At 43.5% G+C, this 20,900-nt stretch overlaps 1 protein-coding gene across 1 annotated transcript in view; it reads right to left on the bottom strand.

The window, feature by feature from the left end:
* USP39 (ubiquitin specific peptidase 39) overlaps positions 1 to 20,900 on the bottom strand; it is a 28,709-nt gene extending 7,809 nt beyond the window's left edge. Inside the window, exons 1-9 of the mRNA XM_080813306.1 lie at positions 20,487 to 20,900; positions 18,494 to 18,563; positions 16,942 to 17,036; positions 15,244 to 15,380; positions 13,901 to 14,053; positions 8,401 to 8,626; positions 6,822 to 6,899; positions 5,593 to 5,660; positions 4,937 to 5,125 (exon numbers count right to left, since the gene is read on the bottom strand). Of these exons, the coding sequence (XP_080669432.1) occupies positions 4,937 to 5,125; positions 5,593 to 5,660; positions 6,822 to 6,899; positions 8,401 to 8,626; positions 13,901 to 14,053; positions 15,244 to 15,380; positions 16,942 to 17,036; positions 18,494 to 18,563; positions 20,487 to 20,814 (1,344 nt within the window). The 5' untranslated portion in view covers positions 20,815 to 20,900. The remainder of the gene's footprint in view (positions 1 to 4,936; positions 5,126 to 5,592; positions 5,661 to 6,821; positions 6,900 to 8,400; positions 8,627 to 13,900; positions 14,054 to 15,243; positions 15,381 to 16,941; positions 17,037 to 18,493; positions 18,564 to 20,486) is intronic.

Here is a 20,900-nt window from a genome sequence, read left to right as displayed (position 1 = left end):
CTTGCACTTAAGAATTCAGAAGATGGGGTGCCTGGGTGGCTCAGATGGTTAAGCGTCTGCCTTCAGCTTGGGTCATGGTCCCGGGGTCCCGTGACTGATCCCCTCTCGGGCTTCCAGCTCAGCAGGGAGTCTGCTTCCCCCTCTGCCATTCCCTGCTGCTCCTGTACTCTCTCTTGCTCTCACTCTCCCTCTCTCAAATAAATAAATAATCTTAAAAAAAAAAAAAAAAAGAATTCAGAAGACACCTGATCCCAGAAGCCATGTGAAGGCTTAGGGACAGCCATTAACACTGCCTAAAAGACAACCTGCAGGCCGTGTTTATGCCAGCACATGAGCACACTGCTGAACTCCACCTACAGCAATGTGGGTATCTGTTTCTACAGGGAAAACAAAAATGTCAGATGAGAGAGGTTTGTTAAAAACTGCAGAATTAAAACCACGAAAGTCTTGGGGTGCCCGGGTGGCCCAGTTGGCTAAGTGTCTGCCTTCAGCTCAGGTCATGCTCCCCAACAATGGGCTCCCTGCTCTGTGTGGACTCTGCTTCTCCCTCCCACTCTGTCCCTTCCCCAACGCATGCTCTCTGTCACTCTCTCTCTCAAATATATAAAGAAAATCTTTTCAAAAAATTAAAATAAAATAAAATAAAACCACAAAAGTCTCACTGAATTCAAAATAGGGAAGACCCTCCTGACCACGAGAGGTACACACCCACAGAACAAGTAATTCTTTTTTTTTTTTTTTAAGATTTTATTTATTTATTTGACAGACAGAGATCACAAGTAGGCAGAGAGAGGGGGAAGCAGGCTCTCTGCTGAGCAGAGAGCCCGATGAGGGACTCGATCCCAGGACCCTGAGACCATGACCTGAGCTGGAAGCAGAGGCTTAACCCACTGAACCACCTAGGCGCCCCAGAATGAGTACTTCTGAAGCAGTGAGGGACCCTGCACTACTGAGGGTACCCTAGCAGATGTAAGAGATAAAACTACAGAAGTCTTAGAAGAAAACATAAGGGTAAATTTTCATGATCTGGGATTTGACAACGGATTCTTACATAGGAAAACAAAAGCACACGCTTCAAAAGAACACCTAGACAGTAATTCACCAAACTTAAAACTTCTGTGCTTCAAACAACACCATCGAGAGAGTGAAGACGCAGTCTACAGAAGAGGAGAAATTGTTTGCAAAATCAGACATCTGATAAAGGACTGGAATCTAGATTATATAAAGCACTCCTACAACTCAATAATAAAAAGATAACCCAGTTAAAATATATCCAAAGGACCTGAACAGTTCTCCAAAGGTCCAACAAGCACATGAAAAGATATTTAACAGCATTAGTCACCCGGGAAATACAGCTCAAAACCACACTACGCTACTACGGCACACGGATTAGGGTGCCTCTTACCCAGAACACCAACAGTACTGAGTGTCGGTGAAGACGCAGACAAAGTGGAACATGCATACGCTGCTGACAGGGACACAACACGGGGTACAGCCGCCTCGGAAAACAGCCCGGCAGCTCCTCACTTGGCTAAACAGAAGAGTGACCACAGCCCAGCAATTCTGATTCGTAATTACCACCCAAGAGAAATGAAAACACGTTCACAGAACAGCCTGTAGACTACTATCTATGGCAGCATGATTCACAGTAGCCAAAAGGCAGCAACAATCCCAAATGTCCATCAACTGACGACTGGATAAACTAAATATGGTGTGATCACACAATGGGGTATTATTCGGCCACAAAAAGAAATGAAGGAGCGACACATGCTACAACATGGATGAACGCTGGAAACATTACACTAAGTGAAAGAAGCAAATCACAGAAGACCATGCATTACAAGCTTCCACTTAGATGAAACGTCCAAAATGGGCAAATCCTGAAAGACAGAAAGTAGATTAAAAGCTGCCTACAGCTGGGGGAGATGGGGCTGAGAAGGTAACCAAAGGGTGATGAAAACACGAATGATGAAAGTGTTCTAAAACTGACTCTGTGGACAGAATAAAAATCATCCAGTTATAAACTTTAAATGGGCTCACTGTATGGTATGTGAGTTTTATCACAATAAAGTGGTTATTATCTTTTTTTAAATCAAGTTCCCCTGTCACATGATGAGAAACCTAAGAACACTGCAGAAATTAGCTTTCCATCTCTACTGCACACATCATAGGCACACCTTTCTGGTAAATTTTTGATCATCTATAGGTATAAGCACTACTGGAAAAAGTATCTTTTTGTTGGCTCAAGTAACTTCCATGCGGCTGAAATAACATACTGTACTGAAAGCAAAAAAAAATTTCCTTAAGGTGTTAATTTTTTTTTTAATTTATTCATTTGAGAGAGAGCATAAAAGAGTGAGCAAGAGCATGAGCGGGGCGGTGGGTGTCAGAGAGAAAAGCGGACTCCGCACTGAGCAGGGAGCCCAACTCAGGGCTCAATCCCAAGACCCTGAGATCACGACCTGAGCGGAAAGCAGACACTTAACTGACTGAGCCACACAGACGCCCCTAATGGTTTTTAAGTAAGCTCTACACCAAACGTGGGGCTAACACTCACAACCCCGAGATCAAGAGTTGCATGTTCCCCTGACTGAACCAGCCAGGCATCCTCCCTCCACCTTGGCCTCCCCCCGAAAATGTTTTTAATCAGGCATACGTTAAGAAATTTCACTGCCTACATCTGAATCTGTAAACAAGGGGACACAAGAAGCGTTCATTTTAATCATCTCAGACTACGGAAGGATTTAACGAATAAATGATATCACAGCCTAACATACAAAGTTTCCTCAGAAGCTCCAGAAAACGTAGGGGAAGAATTTCACCATGGACAGCAGTACCACAATCAGACAGCAAGGAACAATATAACTACACATCACATTGTAACAGCACTGCTGATCAATTTCATTGGTTTTAAAGTTTTGCTTGCATAACTTAGAAATGTGTTATAATTTCATACTTGCTTAAAAGCTATAGGTATAATGAGCTTATACCAAAGTTTACATTTATACTAATTCAAGTATTATTATAGTAAAAACAAATGCAAATCAATAGTGATGACTCAAGGGAATCTTAATATTACTTAAGTTTGAACAAACAGAAATAAGAGGGACCAAGAATGGCACGACTGAAAAAGCCAGATGAAAAATCAGAGTTTAGATTCTCAGCTCTGTCACTTTAAACCATAAAATAAAGAAACTGAGATACACGAACCCTAAGGTCTCTCTTTCACCTCCCTAAAATGAAACAAGTCTAAATAGATTAGACATCTTAGGTATCACTGTTACCAATCTCTGTGCGTGTGTGTGCACACACACGTGTGTGTGAGTGCAAGAGAAAGAGAGACAGGCAGTTGCCACTGTCCATGGATATCCAGGGCTTGTGCATAATAAGCCTGCTTACAGTACCTGACAATGGACTTGTACATTGGATGGAAACAGTGATGGAGGTCAGGTGAGGCATATTTTAGAGTGTTGGAGTAGCTGCCTAGTTCACAATTCAGCCTTTTCAAGGAAAAGACCCTGTTCACTGGGTCCTTGAACAGAAAGGAAACCTGATTCAAGAGGGCCTTTCGACTCCCTCCAGGGAACCTAGAGCAGCGTGGCAGACGCTGGGCCTTGGAGATAAGGTAACAGCACTCTGTACAACAGATAATCAACAGGCTGACACTTCTGACAAGCCCCTCGCTCTCATTCTGTCCTTCCCAAGTCCTGCTCAGTTCAAGTCTCCCTAAGATCCTAAGGAGATGCCTACCAATAAAGTTTCTCTTTTAATGAGCTTTTCATTGGTATTTAGTATCTGAAAACAAAAGACTCTTAGCTAATGAAGAGAAAAGGCAGAAAGGGTTTGGAAGGAGACATTAAGTTTAAAAAAATCCTCCCAGTACAAAACCAAAAGGATTAAAATTTGTCTAGCATGAAGAAAGGAATTAAACCAAGAAACAGTTAATTCAGTAGATAAAAAGACACTTTTAACTTCATAAGAAGTAATATCACAGGGGCACCTGGGTGGTCAGTCAGTTAAGTGACCGGGTCTTGATTTTGGCTCAGGTCATGATCTCAGGGTCCTAGGATTGAGCCCTGCACTGCGTTCCATGCTCAGCGAGCAGTCTGCTTCTCCCTCTCCCGCTGCCACTCCCCCAACCTGCTCATGTTCTAATAAATAAATATAACGTTTAAAAAAAAAAAAAAGAGTCATGTACAGTTCTCAACAAGACTTACTGTCTCCAGGAACCACTGTTCCCTCTGCTCCTCCCCACCCCTCACCCAGCTTGCAGGCCCGCACATATCCGCGAGCGCGTGCGTGCTTTCTCTCAAATAAATAAGTCAATCTTAAAAAAGAAAAGTAATGTGACAGTAAGAATAAATGATTTCATTTTATTTATATTTTAGCTCTATTTTCTCCACTTTAATACTAACACTACATTTTTTTTAAAAGATTTTATTTATTTGACAGAGAGAGAGAGATCAAAAGTAGGCAGAAAGGCAAGCAGAGGGAAGGGTAAAGCAGGCTCCCTACTGAGCAGAGAGCCCAATGTGGGGCTCAATCCCAGGACCCTGAGATAATGGCTTGAGCTAAAGGCAGAGGCTTAACCCACTGAGCCACCCAAGCACCCCCTGACACTACATTTTTTAAAAGATGGGAGTTTTTCCCACTTTTCTGGGTTTCTACTGTCCTAAATACCCCCTCCTTTCTCCAACCTACCCAGAGGCAGGTGGTTTAAAGGAGCATAAGAGAAGTACAAGAGAGGGCATAGCAAATCAAGTTAAGAGTTGGGGTGACAAGCTAGAAGCAACAATAGAGTCTGGGAGGCTCACGACAGACAATATGCTTTATGGTAAATGCATTCCACACTTGTGATGACTTCAAAGTATTAAAAGAAACTGAGAAAGTCAAGAGAGAAAGCAGCATCAGCAGGGGAGCTGTGCAAATGGGCTACCTTCTCCGTGATGCCGTTGAACTTGGCCAGGATATTGAAAAGCGGCACCTGAGGGATGATGAGCTGCTCCTTCTCGTCCTTGTAGAGGGGAGCAGTAGGGAGATCCAGCGTCAGGTACATGAAGGTGGACTCCACCATTGTCTCCTGATACTCGTCATTATGCAGCAGCTGCTCTTTTTCTTCTGCTGGCTAGAGATTAGGCAGAGGAGAAAGGAGGGAAAGACTGTGAGCAGTACAGAGACCACCGCATGCACGCACGGAAAGAAACCATGTTTTTGTTATATTTACTTAATTTTGTTTTGAACTGAATGAAGAGGGGGCCCGAGAGACTGGGCATTTCATGGGCAGCAGCATCACCTGGTCAGGGTAATGCAAAAACTGATGGGCTTCCATCTTCAGAGAGATTTTATTTAAATACCAGACTATTTAAAACGTTTTCAGATGACCTAGAAAGCTCCCCTGAGCTTTCTGAAAAATCAGGCCAGCACCACCCAGTGGCCAGGCCCTCCCATAACTCCCACACTTCGCACACTGGCATGACAGGAGCCTAAGGAACTGTCCCTTGGCCAGTGCTTCACAGCACCTCATCCTGGGGCAGAGGCCTTGATAGATCTCTAAGCCTCTCTGTGTCCAAGAGTCGGGTTCGACCCACTCACCAGATCAGGATGAGGAAGCTTTTTAGTGAAGATCCTCATGGATCCCTGGAAAACATCAGTCACAATAGCTGTACAAACAGAGATCAAAATGTAAATTCTGTCAGGTTGGAAAAGTGTTTCCAAAATACAGTCCTAACTTCTAAATTTCTGAAATAAACCAGCATCTTCCAGCATAAGACCTAAAGGTCTCACTAAACACAGAAATACCTTTATAACATATATTGCCACAGTAGCTTCATTATTATTTGTGTAAATAATTATTTTATGTCTGTCTTCTCCATAAGATGCCCTTTGACCCTCCAGCACAGGGCCTGGCGTATAAAAGAAAAATTAAGTGTGCCTGAAATGAATGAATGATTTATAAAGCCTAGAGACTTATGAATCACAAAGAATTCACAAACAAGACAAGTCGAAAGAATTTCCCATAACCATATGCTGTGTGCAAAGGAAGAGAGAGTCCACCTTGCGCTAGACATGAAAAAAAAAAGCAGACTAAGGGACGGAGCCAAAGAGAACCAAAGGAAAGAGAGAAAGCACAACAGAGTTCTAGAATCCTGAGAGGACATGAGTTACAGAACTCAGAGGCTGTGCACAGGTTGAAGACATCTGGTGGAGGGCAGCACCAGCCCACAATTCCACAGGAGTAAACACCAACACCAGCAGAACGGAGAAAAAGGACAAGAAAAAAACTGCAGTCGGTCTCCAAAATCATTCATCTAGCTCGGCAGTCTCTAAGCTGAGAGTTTTTTCTGGCATTCGAGGAAACCAACTACTGATATGCAGACATGGATGTTAAGAGACACAGGACTTGAACCTGAGAACCTGTACGGACCCAGCCTCAATTCCCCAAGTACAGGCCCAGGGGAACAAACTAGCTTTCACTCTGCTCAACCAGTTAACTGAGAAGCCAGGCAAACACTCAGTGAGCTCCTGCACTACCAGGCCAGCAGCTGATAACATGCTACCCAGGCCCTCAGTGTGGAACTGGGTCAGAGTTTGCAGAGCACAATTCCATCCATTTCCATGTATTAAGCGTGTCACTGGATTAACCATATCCTAATTTTTTTAATGGGGAAAAAATCTATTCAGGAATAGAATTTAGTTCATGTGTACATAAACACTACCCTAACACACAAAAAAATCAACAGTTAAGGATGGGAAGTTGCAGAGTGCCTGTAAAAGGAAACAAACAAAAAAAGAGCTCTCTTTTATAAAAGAACATGACATACTTTTTTTTTTCTTCTTTGTGCCCCCCAGCGCAGAGTGTAGAGCATTCAGAAACCAGGACAGAAAGTCAACTCCATCCCCTGGAAAAGAAGGAAGCGTGGAGCATGTCAAAGCTGGAAATCAGTTTAACCCAAACCGTGTCCTGGCTGGCATGATGCCACACTCCTGGTTTTCCTCCTTCCTTTCAGGCCACACCATCTGGTCCCCCGGGCATCCTCCTCTATTTGGCCTTTAAATACTAGCACTCCTCATGGTCAAGCTCCTAGTCTTCCAATCTTTACTCTCTCCCTGGTCTCTCTGACCCAACCAGGACATTCGATTATCAGCTCCCTTCAAGCCTCTCACCATCCACCAAAAGCCAGTATTGAATGTCCTCTCTAAATCACTCCTCAGCTAGAATGTTTTCAAAACTTGAGTCTGATGTCACATCTTGGCTTAAAAGCCTTCACTGACTCCCCACCGCTGTCAGGATATAACCCAAGCTCCTTCTAGTGGCATAAACCCGATGATCCAGTCCCTCCCACCTCCGCCCTCACACTGTCCCCTGGACTCCAAGCGCCTGGCTACTGGCAGTCTTCCATCTGTCCCAGGGACGTCCGCGCTGCTGGCAGTATCCTCTCTACCTGGAGTGCCCAGCCCCAACCAATCTCCACGGTGCCTGAAACTCAGCTAGCTCTTCCTCTGCCCTGACCCCAGCTGACCACCGGTGTGCTCAGAGGGGGCTCCTTGTTCCATGCTCCCTCCCAGAGCATACTTCACTTCCTCTACCATAGCACTCACACCCTGCAGTCGCCTCTTTACACAATGATCTTCCCCACTAGAATGGGAGCTCCTGGAAGAAAACAACTGTGCTGCTTATCCCCGTAGCTCTAAAACCTACTAGAGCAGCAGGAAGCCGTGGTGATTACACGGACAGGAGGCAAGAGGACGCTGCCTGAGATCCAGGTGCTAAGAGCTCCAGGGTGTCCACTCTACTCACATGGCAGTAACTAGTGAGTGGGACTTAGAGGGATGAAAAGAGTCAGAATAAGTCATCAGAATATCTGGTCTGCAACATGACAACATGAGAAGCAAAGGTGACAAGCCGTTCAGGATTAGTGCCTTTCCCAGCCTCCTAGTTTTCTCTGGAACCATATGGTTTAGTTTACCAAATAAGACAGCCTTTCTATCCAGCTGAGGTCTCAGAACTCTGAGCAGGGGAGGCTGATGAAAGAGGAGTGAGGAACTCAATCACACTATCAACTAAACACTCATCCAGTTAGTATAAGGTTCATTGCAAGCACAGTAAATTTGTTCATCAAACTAGTTTTGTTGCCCTACAATCAGGAAAGATGAATGGGGGCGCCTGGGTGGCTCAGTCATTAAATGTCTGCCTTTGGGTCAAGTCATGATCCCAGCTTACTGGGGCTGAGCCCCATATCGAGATCCCCACTCAGCAGGTTGTCTGCTTCTCCCTCTCCAGCTCCCCCGTGCTTGTTTTCCCTCTCTCACAATTGGTCATAAATAAATAAAAACTTAAAAAAAAAAGAAAGAAAGAAAGAAAGAAAGAGAGAAAGAAAAGATAAATGAATGATTCCGTACCCTGCTTGGTGATCTGGAAGGTCTTCTTGCTGCAAAGGACAACAGCCTGCAGCATCTCATGGGGAGAGACATGTGCCTTGAAATTTCGAGGGTTCCAGAGCTTTCTCATCAGTTCTCCAAAACGCTGGACCAACAGGAACATGATATCCCCCGGAGGACGCTTTATGTTCTTATAATTGTCTTCTTCCAGGAAGTAGTTCCGGAGAGGAGGAACATTAGACAAAGCCTGGAAGTCAAACACTCCAATTAATCCAGAGCCCCTGGACCTAACCCTGGAGACAAGCTCTTCAGCTAGAACTGGGCCTGTAATGGCCTTCAGGAGACAGAAGGAAATGCTCAGGATTAAAGTTCATGTTATAGAAACATCCTCTGTACTAAGTTTCACATAAAGTCCAGTTCTGCAGACACTGTACTGATGTAGACATGACGAACTTTTGTTTTAAGTTTTTTTTTTCTTAATCTGACCTTTTATTTTCTAAGATTCTATTTTTTATTTGTCAGAAAGGTGGGGGAGCACACAAGCAGCAGGAGTGGCAGGCAGAGAAGCAGACTCCCCAGTGAGCAAGGAGCCTGGTGCAGGACTTGATCCCAGAACCCTGGGATCATGACCTGAGCCAAAGGCAGACACTCAACTGACTGAGACACCCATAAATCTCAAGATTTTACTTTTTTTTAAGCAATCTCAACCCCCAACATGGAGCTCAAACTCACAATCCCAAGATCCAGGATCAACATGCTCCACCAACTAAGCCAGCCAGGTGCCCCAAGGAAATTAAAAAAAAAAAAAAAAAAGTATTCAAGTCCCTATCCACTGATCAACTTTTTTTTTTTTTTTAGATTTTAATTCCCAGACTCTTAATTGACTGAGCCACCCAGGTGCCCACACTGACCAACTTTTTAAAAATAATATCTTTTATTTATTCTAATTAGGCCTGCAACTATGTGTAAAATCATCTTAAAATTTGGTGTTTTCCCCAAATGTGGTATTTACTGAGAGAATGGTAATAAATACAAACAAAATGAAAGAAAAATGAATTATACATATAAATGACACAAAATGAGTACATATTTTAAAATGATTAATTCTATTAGGATTGAAGGGTGCTTGGGTGGTTCAGTCAGTTAAGCATCTGCCTTCAGCTCAGGTCATGATCCCTGGGTCCTGGTATCGAGCCCCACATTGGGCTCCCTGCTCAGTGGGGAGCCAGCTTCTCCCTCTCCCTCTACTCCTCTCCCTGGCTAGATGCTTGCTCCATCTTGCTCTCTCTCTCAAATAAATAAATCTTGAAAAAAAATTCTGTTAGGGTTGAAGTGGTCAAAAGATTTAGGAAAACAAAAATACATTTTACCTCATTAAGCAAAAAGATAGTCTAGCCATGTCAGTTCAGGAAGAAATATGTGCTCATTAGTGTGAGCTACAAAACTGGCAGAAACTATTCTGACCACAGAACAGACTCTAAATAAATGCAGTTTCCCCGAAGGCCCCTCCTGATGGGTTTGTGAATCCTTACCAACACTGTGCTTACCAGAAGCACCACTTTCTCTGGTGAGGTAATCCACTTAGAAAAGAGGAGTGAAGTTTCTGCTAAACACAATAAACCCAAGCATCTTCAAGGAAGACAACTCAGGACACAGGGACCACCATAACAACAGACATGCAGGGAAAGCCCCTACAAGTTTAGCTCAGCTAAACAAATAAGGACATCATGCTTAGAGAATAATTTTTTAAAAAATGAGTTACTGGGGCACCTGGGTGGCTCAGTCGTTAAGTGTCTGCCTTCGGCTCATGTCATGATCCTAGGGTGCTGGGATCGAGCCCCACATCAGGCTCCTTGCTCAGCAGGAAGCCTGCTTCCTCCTCTCCCACTCCCCCTGCTGTGTTCCCTCTCTCGATATGTCTCTGCCAAATAAATAAATAAAATCTTTAAAAAAAAAAAAGAGTTACTATCTAAAGGAAAGGAGTATGGATGAAGTTCTTCTTGGTTCTCAGTCATCCAAGCTGTGGAAGGCAGCTGCTCTCAGGCTTCCGGAACAATACAAAAAGTATCAGAGAGAAATTAGTCAGCCTCCAGATGGAGTACTTCATCCATTCAATCCCATTCTAGCGGCAATAATATCACAGAGGGTTTATTCATCTACTTATTTTAAAAATAAAAACTTCTTATGGGAACTAACTAGAAGAAAATATTTGCAACATATACGAAGAGAAGACTAGTGTATCTCTTAGAGCTCAGTGAAATAAAGCACCAATAGAAAAATGAGCACATACAGCCCAACACTGCATGAAAAAAATCTAAATAATCAACTTTAGAAGTGAATTTTTTTTTTTTTTAAAGATTTTATTTATTTGTTTGACAGACAGAGATCACCAGTAGGCAGAGAGGCAGGCAGAGAGAGAGGGAGAAGCAGGCTCCCTGCTGAGCAGAGAGCCCGACGTGGGGCTCGATCCCAGGACCCTGAGATCATGACCTGAGCCGAAGGCAGAGGCTTTAACCCACTGAGCCACCCAGGCGCCCCTAGAAGTGAATTTAAAAAGGTACATTAAACATATCAAAATGGGAAAAATAATAGTGTAACAGTGACGGTGCAAAGTGAAGAACCCTCTTTTGTTTTGTTGATGGATTTGTGAGTTGCTACACTCTACAGCCTAGAGTCTAGGGCCTAGATACATTAATATAAGAGGTAATGATTAAACTGTAATTCATCCACAGAATGGATTAACATGTAATCATTAAAGATGCTGCACAAGAACAGGTACAGGCCTATTTCAGAGGTATTATGGGTTCAGATTCAAACCACCACAATAAAGCTAATGCAGCAAAAAAGAGAGTCAAATGAATTTTTTGGGTTTCCCAATGCATTCATAAAGGTTATGCTTACACTATACTGCAGTCTACTAAGTATGCAATAGCTTATGTCTAAAAAAAAACAATGTACAGACCTTAATTTAAAAAATACTTGGGCGCCTGGGTGGCTCAGTGGGTTGAGCCGCTGCCTTCAGCTCAGGTCATGGTCTCAGGGTCCTGGGATCGAGTCCCATATGGGGCTCTCTGCTCAGCGGGGAGCCTGCTTCCCTCCCTCTCTCTGCCTGCCTCTCTGCCTACCTGTGATCTCTCTCTGTCGGATAAATAAATAAAATCTTTAAAAAAAATTTTAAAATACTTTATTGCTAAAAAATGCTAACCATCATCTGAGCTATCAATGAGACTATCTTTTTGCTGGTGGGGGATCTTGCCTCCATGCTGATGGTTACTGACAGATCCGCTGTTGAAGGTTGCAGTGCCTATGGGAGCTTATTAAAATAAGACAACAATGAAGTTTGCTGTATCAATTGATTCTTCCTTTTATGAACAATTTCTCTGTGGCATGTGATGCTGTTTGACAGCATTTTACCCACAGCACTACTTTCAAAACTGGAGTCAACCCTCTACAACCTTGCTAATTCTTCATCAACTAAGTTTATATACCAAATCCTTTGTTGTCATTTCTACGGTCCTTACAGTATCTTTTTTTTTTTTTTAAGATTTTATTTATTTGACAGAGAGAACGAGCACAAGCAGGGAGAGTGGCAGGCAGAGGGAGAGAGAGAAGCAGGCTCCCCGCCAGGCAAGGAGCCGATGTAGGGCACCATCCCAGGACCCCGGCATCATGCCTGAGCCAAGGGCAGATGCTTAACCAACTGAGCCAATCAGGTGCCCCGGATCCTCACAGCATCTTCACCCTCCCATCTCAAGAAACCACTTTCTTGGCTTATTCGTAAGAAGCAACTCCTCATTCACTAACGTTTTAGGAGATTGAAGCTATTCAAATATAATAATAAATTGGGAGAATTATCAAAATGTGACAACCATGAAGTGATCGGAAATTGGTGCTGAAGGACTTCTTCAACACAGGGTTGCCACAAACCTTCAATCTGTAAAAAGCGCAGTATCTGGGAGGTACAATAAAGTAGAGCACAATAAAATGAAGTATGCCTATATTGATTTCATAATATACCTTTTTTTGGTAAGATTTTATTTATTTTAGAGGGAGAAAGAGCATGAAGAGAGCATGTGAGTGGGGCAGGGGGCAGGGGGGCAGAGGGAGAGAGAAAATCCCAAGCAGACTCCACACTGAGCAGCCAGCCTGAGGCGGGGCTCAATCTCACAACCTTAAGATCATGACCTGATCCAAAATCGAGACTTGGACGCTCAACCAACCAAGCTGAGCCATCCAGGCGCCCCTTTCATAATATGCTTTAAAGCCAGCCCAGGACAGAGGACTAGAGAAAGGAGAGAATGAAGCCTTCTCTTTATACTTTCTCTATCTCCCAACCACTCTATAAGTGTTTATGTTTATAAATCTTTTTAATTTTGGGATGCCTGGGTGGCTCAGTCGGTTAAGCTGCTGCCTTCGGCTCAGGTCATGATCCCAGGGTCCTGGGATGGAGTCCTGCATAAGGCTCCCTGCCAAGCAGGGAGCCTGCTTCTCTCTCCGCCTCTGCCTGCTTGTGTGCACTCTCTCTCTCTCTCTCTCTCTCTCTGACAAATAAATAAATAAATAATCTTTAATTTTGGGGGGGCAGTAAAGCAAGATTATTAATTTTCTTAATTGTGTCACATCTTCTACTTTTTCTACAATGTGTATGTATTACTAATATTTAAAAAAAAAACTTAATCGCAAATAGGACAAATCTGCCTTTCTGCATTCCCCACTTTAGGGCTTACACACAAGAGCAGGATCAAGACATGAGAAAACCAGCACAAAGAACATCCGCACTATTAAAAAAAAAAAAAAAAAAAAAGGAGACCCCTGGGTGGCTCAGCTGGTTAAGCAACTACTTTCAGCTCAGGTCATGATCCTGGGGTCCTGGGATTGAGCCCCACATTGGGCTCCTTGCTCAGCAGGGAGCCTGCTTCTCCCTTACCCTCTCCCTGCTACTCCGCCTGCTTGTGCATGCACACTCTCTGTCAAGTAAATAAATAAATAAATAAACATCATCTCACACATGTGTTTCTTATTTGGTACTACCAGGCCACACACACATTCTATCCTTCATTCCCTAAAAACTCCAGAGGCCATGAGCCCGGAGGCTAGGAAAGGCCTCACTATTTGGCAGCAGTCCTTGAGCAGATACAGGAGTGTCATCTGGTGAAGAGTCAAGTACAAAGGTGCCTGAGTGGCTGAGTTGGTTAAGCAGCTGCCTTCAGCTCAGCTCAGGATCTCAGGGCCCTGGAATCGAGCCCCATGTCAGGGAGTCTGTCCCTGCTCAGCGGGAGCCCCATGTCGGGGAGTCTGTCCCTGCTCAGCAGGGAGTCTGCTTTTCCCTCTCCCTCTGCCCCACTAAATAAATCCCCTCTAATAAATAAAACCTTTAAAAAAAAAAAAGTCAAATACAGTTCTCAGCAAGACTTGGTGTTTCCAAGAACCACTGACTATACCAGAAGGGAGTTATTTCTTAGCTCACCTTCATAGTGTTCCCAAATTACCTCCTTCCCTGCTGTTTCCATCCTGATCCTACCTGAAGGACGGCATTGGCATAGTCATTGGCCTTTATGTTATTCAGGCCCACGATGCCTGGCAGGTAAGTGGTACCATCATACGCCCGGGACAACTTGGCTTGCTTGTCCAAGTTTGCAATCTGCTGCTTTGTGAAAGTGGGTTTCAACACATACTGTAAAACAAAAGAAAATTCCAAATTGTTGTAGGTCTGTCTACAGAGTTCACAAGATATATCTGAAATAGCAATTTCTGCCAAAAACAAAAAACACTTCGCTCATGAACGTCTCACCACACACCTAAAGGGCTCCCAACAATAGGTATAAAGGCTGAGGTAACAAATAGGCCCAGTCCACGTTACCAATCCAGAAGAGGATCTCTGTGTTTAACCCAAAATCACTGAATCCCAGGTCTTTCCTCAGACCTTAGGTCTGGCCAACTCCTTGATAAAGGACTGTCAGAAACTGGAAGACACTCAAGTCTCTGCAGGCAGCAGGAGTCTGAGTCTCAGGTGGGACCTCACACAGAGCCAGCACGGACCCAGCACGGGCGCAGGAACATCTCCCCGGCTCTGCAAACCTGAGATCTCAGAAACTCCCTGTGGCTGGAGAGGCAGGAACAGAATTTTCCCCGGTCCTAGAGCTGCAAGGGTCATCACATAAAGGGTTGAACAGAGGTCTCTAACAACTCACTTTGAAACCCTGCATTTACTTCAGTTTCTCTCTCTCTGAATACTATAACTACTTTAACCTCAACTATCCATAGGTCTATAAAACTTAAAAAAGCAACATAAATGTTTCAAACACTTGGAACACCAAATTTTCCTTAAGAACAAACAGAGCATTCAGCATGAATGTATAAACACTTGCTAAAAAGGAAAATAATAATCAACAGTTCCAACATTAATGAAACCCAAGACTTTTCATGCTCTCCATCGAAGTACCATGACTCTGGGCACAGATCATACACCAGAAAACGCAGCTGGGATGCACAGGCCACTCTGGCCACATCACAGCAAAAGCAGCCAAGAGCTAGTATGCAGCCTGGCATCCATTGTCCTACACCAGGCCCAATTCATATCCTTACTCTAGAGTGTGCAAGGGAATATATTTCACAAAAATGCTTTCACCCCTATTTCTTTAGTCCTAACTCTCTGCAGAAATAGCAGCTAGGCTGCAGACCACAGACCACAATTACGAATCCTGACCTTCTTACTCACGTCTCCCTGGTTCCTCCCACAGGAGAAACAGCCTCTCCACCTAAAGGACTGAAATTCTTCCCTAACCTCATGTGAAGCAGGTGCCCAGGAGACCCAGGATGGCTCCCAAGAGAACTAGTTCCAAACCAGCCCTCCTGGACACATACTGTGATATCCTCCAGCGAGGAATCGATGATCTCGTAGTTGTCTGGAAGGCAGTAGAACTTGAGGGTGTGGAGGTTGAGGAAGACATGGTGGCTAAACTGGACGCTATGAATGTAGGCATGAGACTTCAAACCCCGGCCTATAGGGAAGGATGAAAGGCTGTAAGAGTAGATGCCAGAGAGGCACAAATCAGATTTGATTTTCCTGTCAAAATTTTGTACTGGGACATGTCAATACCAGCAAAAACAAAGTGCTGTGCCATCTGTGCAATGAGTCTCTTAAAAATAAGCAAGGAAGAATAGCACATTAGTACTTTATTCCCTGGATGGCATAGAACATTGGTTACGAAAAAAATCTCATACACGTAAATATGAAATGTGTGTGGCTGTGTATGAGTTAGTTCCACGTTATCTAAAATTATCTATGCACACACCATGTATAACACATGCACACACATACACAGATATGCACACATACACATATGAATATCTTATGACAGTCCACCACCAATCAGTCCTGAATTTCCAAACACCCACATTCAAGACAATCCTGCACCTACACACCTTTGTTCACATTGCCACTCCTTTCTAGAATCTCTCTCCGTTAACTTGTTCAAACCCTCTATGTCCTGCCAGTTCAAGTCCCACCTGACCTCCTCTGTGAATGGAACGCAAACATTCCAGCTAACATTGATCTTCGCATATTTCAATTCCCATAGTCCTTATCCATACTCAGTGCCACATAATCCAGCAGTAATCCCTATAATCTTCTAGAGTCTGCTATTTTATGTGTTAACCTTGACTATGAGCTCTTTATAAGTGCAATGAATATAGTTTACATTTCTTTTCAATCCTCCAGTACACTGTGTACACAGCATTTGCTTGGTCTGAATGAATTAATAAATTTCCAGAGAACAAAATGAAAAAGCCCTCAGAGCAAAAGGATTTTCAAAAAAAAGACATGAGGGACGCCTGGGTGGCTCCATCGTTAAGTGTCTGCCTTCGGCTCAGGTCATGATCCCAAGGTCCTGGGATCAAACCCTGCATCAGGCTCCTTGCTTGGTGGGAAGCCTGCTTCTCTCTCTCCCACCTCCCCTGCTTGTGTTCCCTCTCTTGCTGTCTCTCTTTGTGTCAAAAAATAAATAAAGTCTTTAAAAAAAAAAAAAAAAAGACACGAGTACAGAAAACATCAGAGATTCAAAAACCCACAGACTTTGAGGTCTCCTACATAGCCTCAACTAATTCTTTCTCCCTTTCATATGCATATAGGCTCTAACCAGAGAATCTCCTATTGATTTCTTAAGAGTACCCCAATTTCCTGGGAACAGAGAGAGGGATTCTCAGATGTGACTCCTGACAGCAGCTTACTTTCTTTCTTTCTTTTTTTTTTTTTTTTAATTTTACTTAATTATTTGACAGGCAGAGATCACAAGAAGGCAGAGAGGCAGGGAGAGAGAGGAAGGGAAGCAGGCTCCCCACCGAGCAGAGAGCCCAATGCGGGCTCGAACCCAGGACCCTGGGACCATGACCCGAGCCGAAGGCAGAGGCTTTAACCCACTGAGCCACCCAGGCGCCCCAGCAGCTTACTTTCTTTAAAAGAGGGAAAAAAAAAAGAAAAAAAAAACACAAAAAAACCTTCTGGAGCAGACCTGTAGCTGGCACTGAAACTTAGTAAGTTTATAATACACAACCTTTACTTACCCTGAAAGTATTTGCCACACACAAGACAGGCATATGCATTGATATGTGAGAGGGAGATGGAACACAGTTTCTCAAAGTCAAAGTCCAGCACACTCCTAAAAGAACCAAACAAGAGAAAAAACAATTAATAGGGAGAGATGCCTAGGAAAGCACCCAAGTGAAGCAGCACTGGCTCCACATCCCACAACGTCACATAGCATCCTTCAGAGATAGTTCAACGACCATACATATATAAACTGTGGGGGACATTAACTATTCCTCCCCTAGACATTTAATATAACACCCCTACCCACCAAGCCCTAAAGCAGTGTCAAGGTATCTCTACCAGACACACAATGCGATGTCCCTCTCTTTTTAAAATTTACAACCAAGAGAAAACCTTCCATTGCAGTTGCTTTCTCTGGAGGAAAAGCTAAAAGCAGGACTAACGTAACAGGACCCAAATGGCATCCCAGATTAAAAGACTGGGGACGAGGGCACCTGGTTGGCTCAGTCAGTTAAGTGTCCAACTCTTGATTTTAGCTCAGGTCATGATCTCAGGGTTCTGAGATCTAACCCCATGTCAGGCTCTGTGCTGGGCGTGGAATCTGCTCAAGACTTTCCCCCTCTCTAGGAAAAACAAGACAGGTAATGGAAGGAAATCAAAAGAGTGAACAAACCCTTTTATAAGAGAAAAATCTATTTTTGTCCATAAAAATAAATGGAAAGTCTGAATATTAGGAAAATACCTACAAACAGATTACTTACTCACTGCAAAGTAATGTTATTTGAGTAGCGGGCAGGTTATGGGACAAAAAAACTTTACTTCCACTGAATCCACAAGTGACAAAGAGATTTCTCCTCAAATATTAACTATAATTAATTGGTAATGGTCCCGATAAAGATGCAATGTCCATTAAAGGACACAATAGCTACCAGTAGATACTGACATTTAAATTTAAAATAATTAAAATCTGGAACTGGGTTCCTCAAGCCATGTTTCAAGTCCTCTCTAGCCATAAATGGCTTGAGCCTGTCACAATAGATAGCCTATATAAAGAGTAATTCCACTACTGAGAGAAGTTCTGTATCTAATCTATATATTGGACAGTACTATCTTAGAGCGTAAGTTGAAAAGCATCCAAAGATGCCAGCGGGGACCACGGAAAAGAAACAAGGATGATGTAGCTACTTCTGCTTTAGGACATATGTTTATCTGTTTCTCCTTTCTCTGTTGAATTCTGGCCACATAAAGTAGTGTCTAGCACATAATGAATACTCAAAAGATATTCAAATTTGCTACTGTCATTTAAGAACACCATGTACCCTGTTACACCATCAAGGAAATTCAAGATAAACTAAAAGCTCTTTATGCACATGCCCACCCTAAAAAAACCACGCCCTCTGACATTTTATATTAAAAAGCAAAGATTAATAAATATGGCAAGAAATACAATTTTCTTGCAGAAAGCTTTAAAATGGATAAAGTTTGTGAATCTGTCAATGTACAGTTCAAAGAATTTTCTGCATAGATTCCATTGTTTTCTGCCCTCAGCATCCCTGTTCTACTAACCTGTTAATGGTATCCAGGTAGGGGCAATGGCGACTCCTCCGGTCCTCGGAATCCACACGGCCATTCTTTGCTGAAAGGAAAATCATCACAGGCTGTGAAAATGGGAAACGTACTCAGGGTCAACTACTAGTACAAACAAACAAATGAGAAAAGCCCAACAGGATGGGCCCCTCCAGAGGTGGCCAGAAATACACCAAACTGGGAGAACATATTTGAAACACATATAACTAACAAACGATTCATTTGCAGATTACATAAATCTGGTGAAGCGATAAGAAAAAGAAAATGAGGATTATAACCCTCATCAACATTCAATAAAATGCCAATTTCCTTGCACAACAATATACGACCTCACACTTACCACAGGAAAAAATAAAACCAGAAAATTCCAAGTGTTGACAAATACAGAGAGCAATGGAAATGCTCATGTACTGCTGGTGGGAGTGTAAACTGTTACAACCTTCTAGAAAATAGTACAGCAAGATCAAAGCTGAAAATATGCAGACCTCTGACCCAGCAATCTACTTATAAACCAGAGAGAAACTTCTGCACAGGTACACTGGGAGTGCTTTACTAGAGATATTTATAGCAGCAATATTTAAAAGGGCCAACATGGAAACAAACCAAATATCCACCACAAATAAATGGATAAACAACATTCAGGTATATCATCAATACAACACTACACAGCCATAAACATCTACTTGGATGAACCTCAAAAATACGGCTAGCAAAAAATAAAACAAAACCAAAACAAAACAAAACAAAAAAAAAACCAACAGACAAATCAGAAGGTTACATATAGTATGATTCCATTTATATCAAACACAAAGTAAAGCAGTACTACTTACAGATACATATATGAGGTAAAACTATAAACAAAAATAGACATGGTTAGAAAAAAAATTCAAAATAGTGAATTCTTAAGCAAGGAAGGAAAGTAGATACAACTGGGAAGGGGCTTATGGGAGCTTCTAAGGTACTGGTTATGTGCCACTTCTAATGCTGAATAGCATTAGGAGACAATCCTCCATGGGTGTCTCATGTTTCTGCCCATACATATTGTGACCAGAGGCACTGTCTGCCTCCAGACTACCTTGACAAGGGTATTTGTATAGTAAACGGCAATGGGGTTGTGTGTGGGGGGGGGGGGGGTGTGTCTCCCTACAGAGCAAAGGGGAGTCAAGTTCACAGACCACAAAAAAAATCCACATTCTGTAAGCCCAGAGTTCTCTCCTGGAAGGCCACCCACTGTGAGTATAAGTTCTCTTCAAACTGCACTGTGGAAAATGATGCTACAGGAACTTGTCCTGTCTTCATCAGCATCCAGAAAACTGGCAGGCTAACTAGGCAGCTTGCAAATAAAATCTTAAACCCTTAACAGTTCTTAACAAATGATGTATTTCCACTCTTCTTTAAACTATACTTGTGCATTATATTCAGTCCATCTTAGTTCCTGTGATCTATTTCATCATAAAAATAAAAGGGAAAAAACAAACAAAAGACAACCCAGAACAGCAAGTGGAATCCTAGTGTGTCTCAGAGGAAAAACCTCCTTATCACAATTACGCAAGATACCTAAGAAACAACTTCTCTTCCAAAGGGGAAATCTGAACCTGACAAGGTACTTAAGAAAAACAAAGAATACCCTGAAATTATCAATTATTCAAAGAATATTTATCAGACACTTTCTCTGACCAAAGTGCTATCCTGGACTGTAATACAAAAATATGTCAGAGGACCCTAAGCAAGAAAATTTAATATTAAAGTAAAATCATACACAGATAAACAGAGACACAAACAAAATTATAAAGCCTCAGAGAATTAGTACTGTCCTCACTACAATGCAGTCGAGTCTGGTCGCGGACACTAGAAGTGTGAATCCCCCAAACCCACGCCCACCTCCACTCCCAGGAAAAGCTGAAAAGAGAAAAAGGAGAACGTGAGTGGAGCTCGAGCCCGCCCCGGCCCAGCCCAGGCCAGCCCCGCGCACCTCGCACCTCCCGCTCAGGCTCAGAGTCCTCGTCAGCCTCGCGCTCCCGCTTCACCCGCACAGCCGGGACTACGGGCGCTGGGGCCTCCCGCGCGCTCACCGGCTCGACCTCCCGCTTAACACGCACTGGGCTGCCCCGGGAGCTCGGCGCCTCGGCCTCCCGCTCCCGGTCTCGCTCCCGCTTAACGCGACCCGAGCTGCCCCGCGACTCGGACTCGCGCTTCCCGCGGGTGGAACCACGAGATTCACGCTTGGACCGGCCGGACATCGCCACTACGGGCCGAGTCGCTCTGCGCAGGCTCCAGACACGCAGGAGCGCGCGGCACATAGCCAATCAGGAGCGGAGCTGTTATGGAAAGCTGGGCTCTCTACGAGTCGCCGTGGAGGACACATCATGCCGCGAGAAGCTTCTGG

The sequence above is a fragment of the Martes martes genome (genome assembly GCF_963455335.1).
Source record: "Martes martes genome assembly, chromosome: 9".
NCBI classification, from domain to species: domain Eukaryota; kingdom Metazoa; phylum Chordata; class Mammalia; order Carnivora; family Mustelidae; genus Martes; species Martes martes.
Note: the sequence above shows the minus strand (reverse complement) of the source record. Positions and strands in the feature narration are given on the sequence as shown.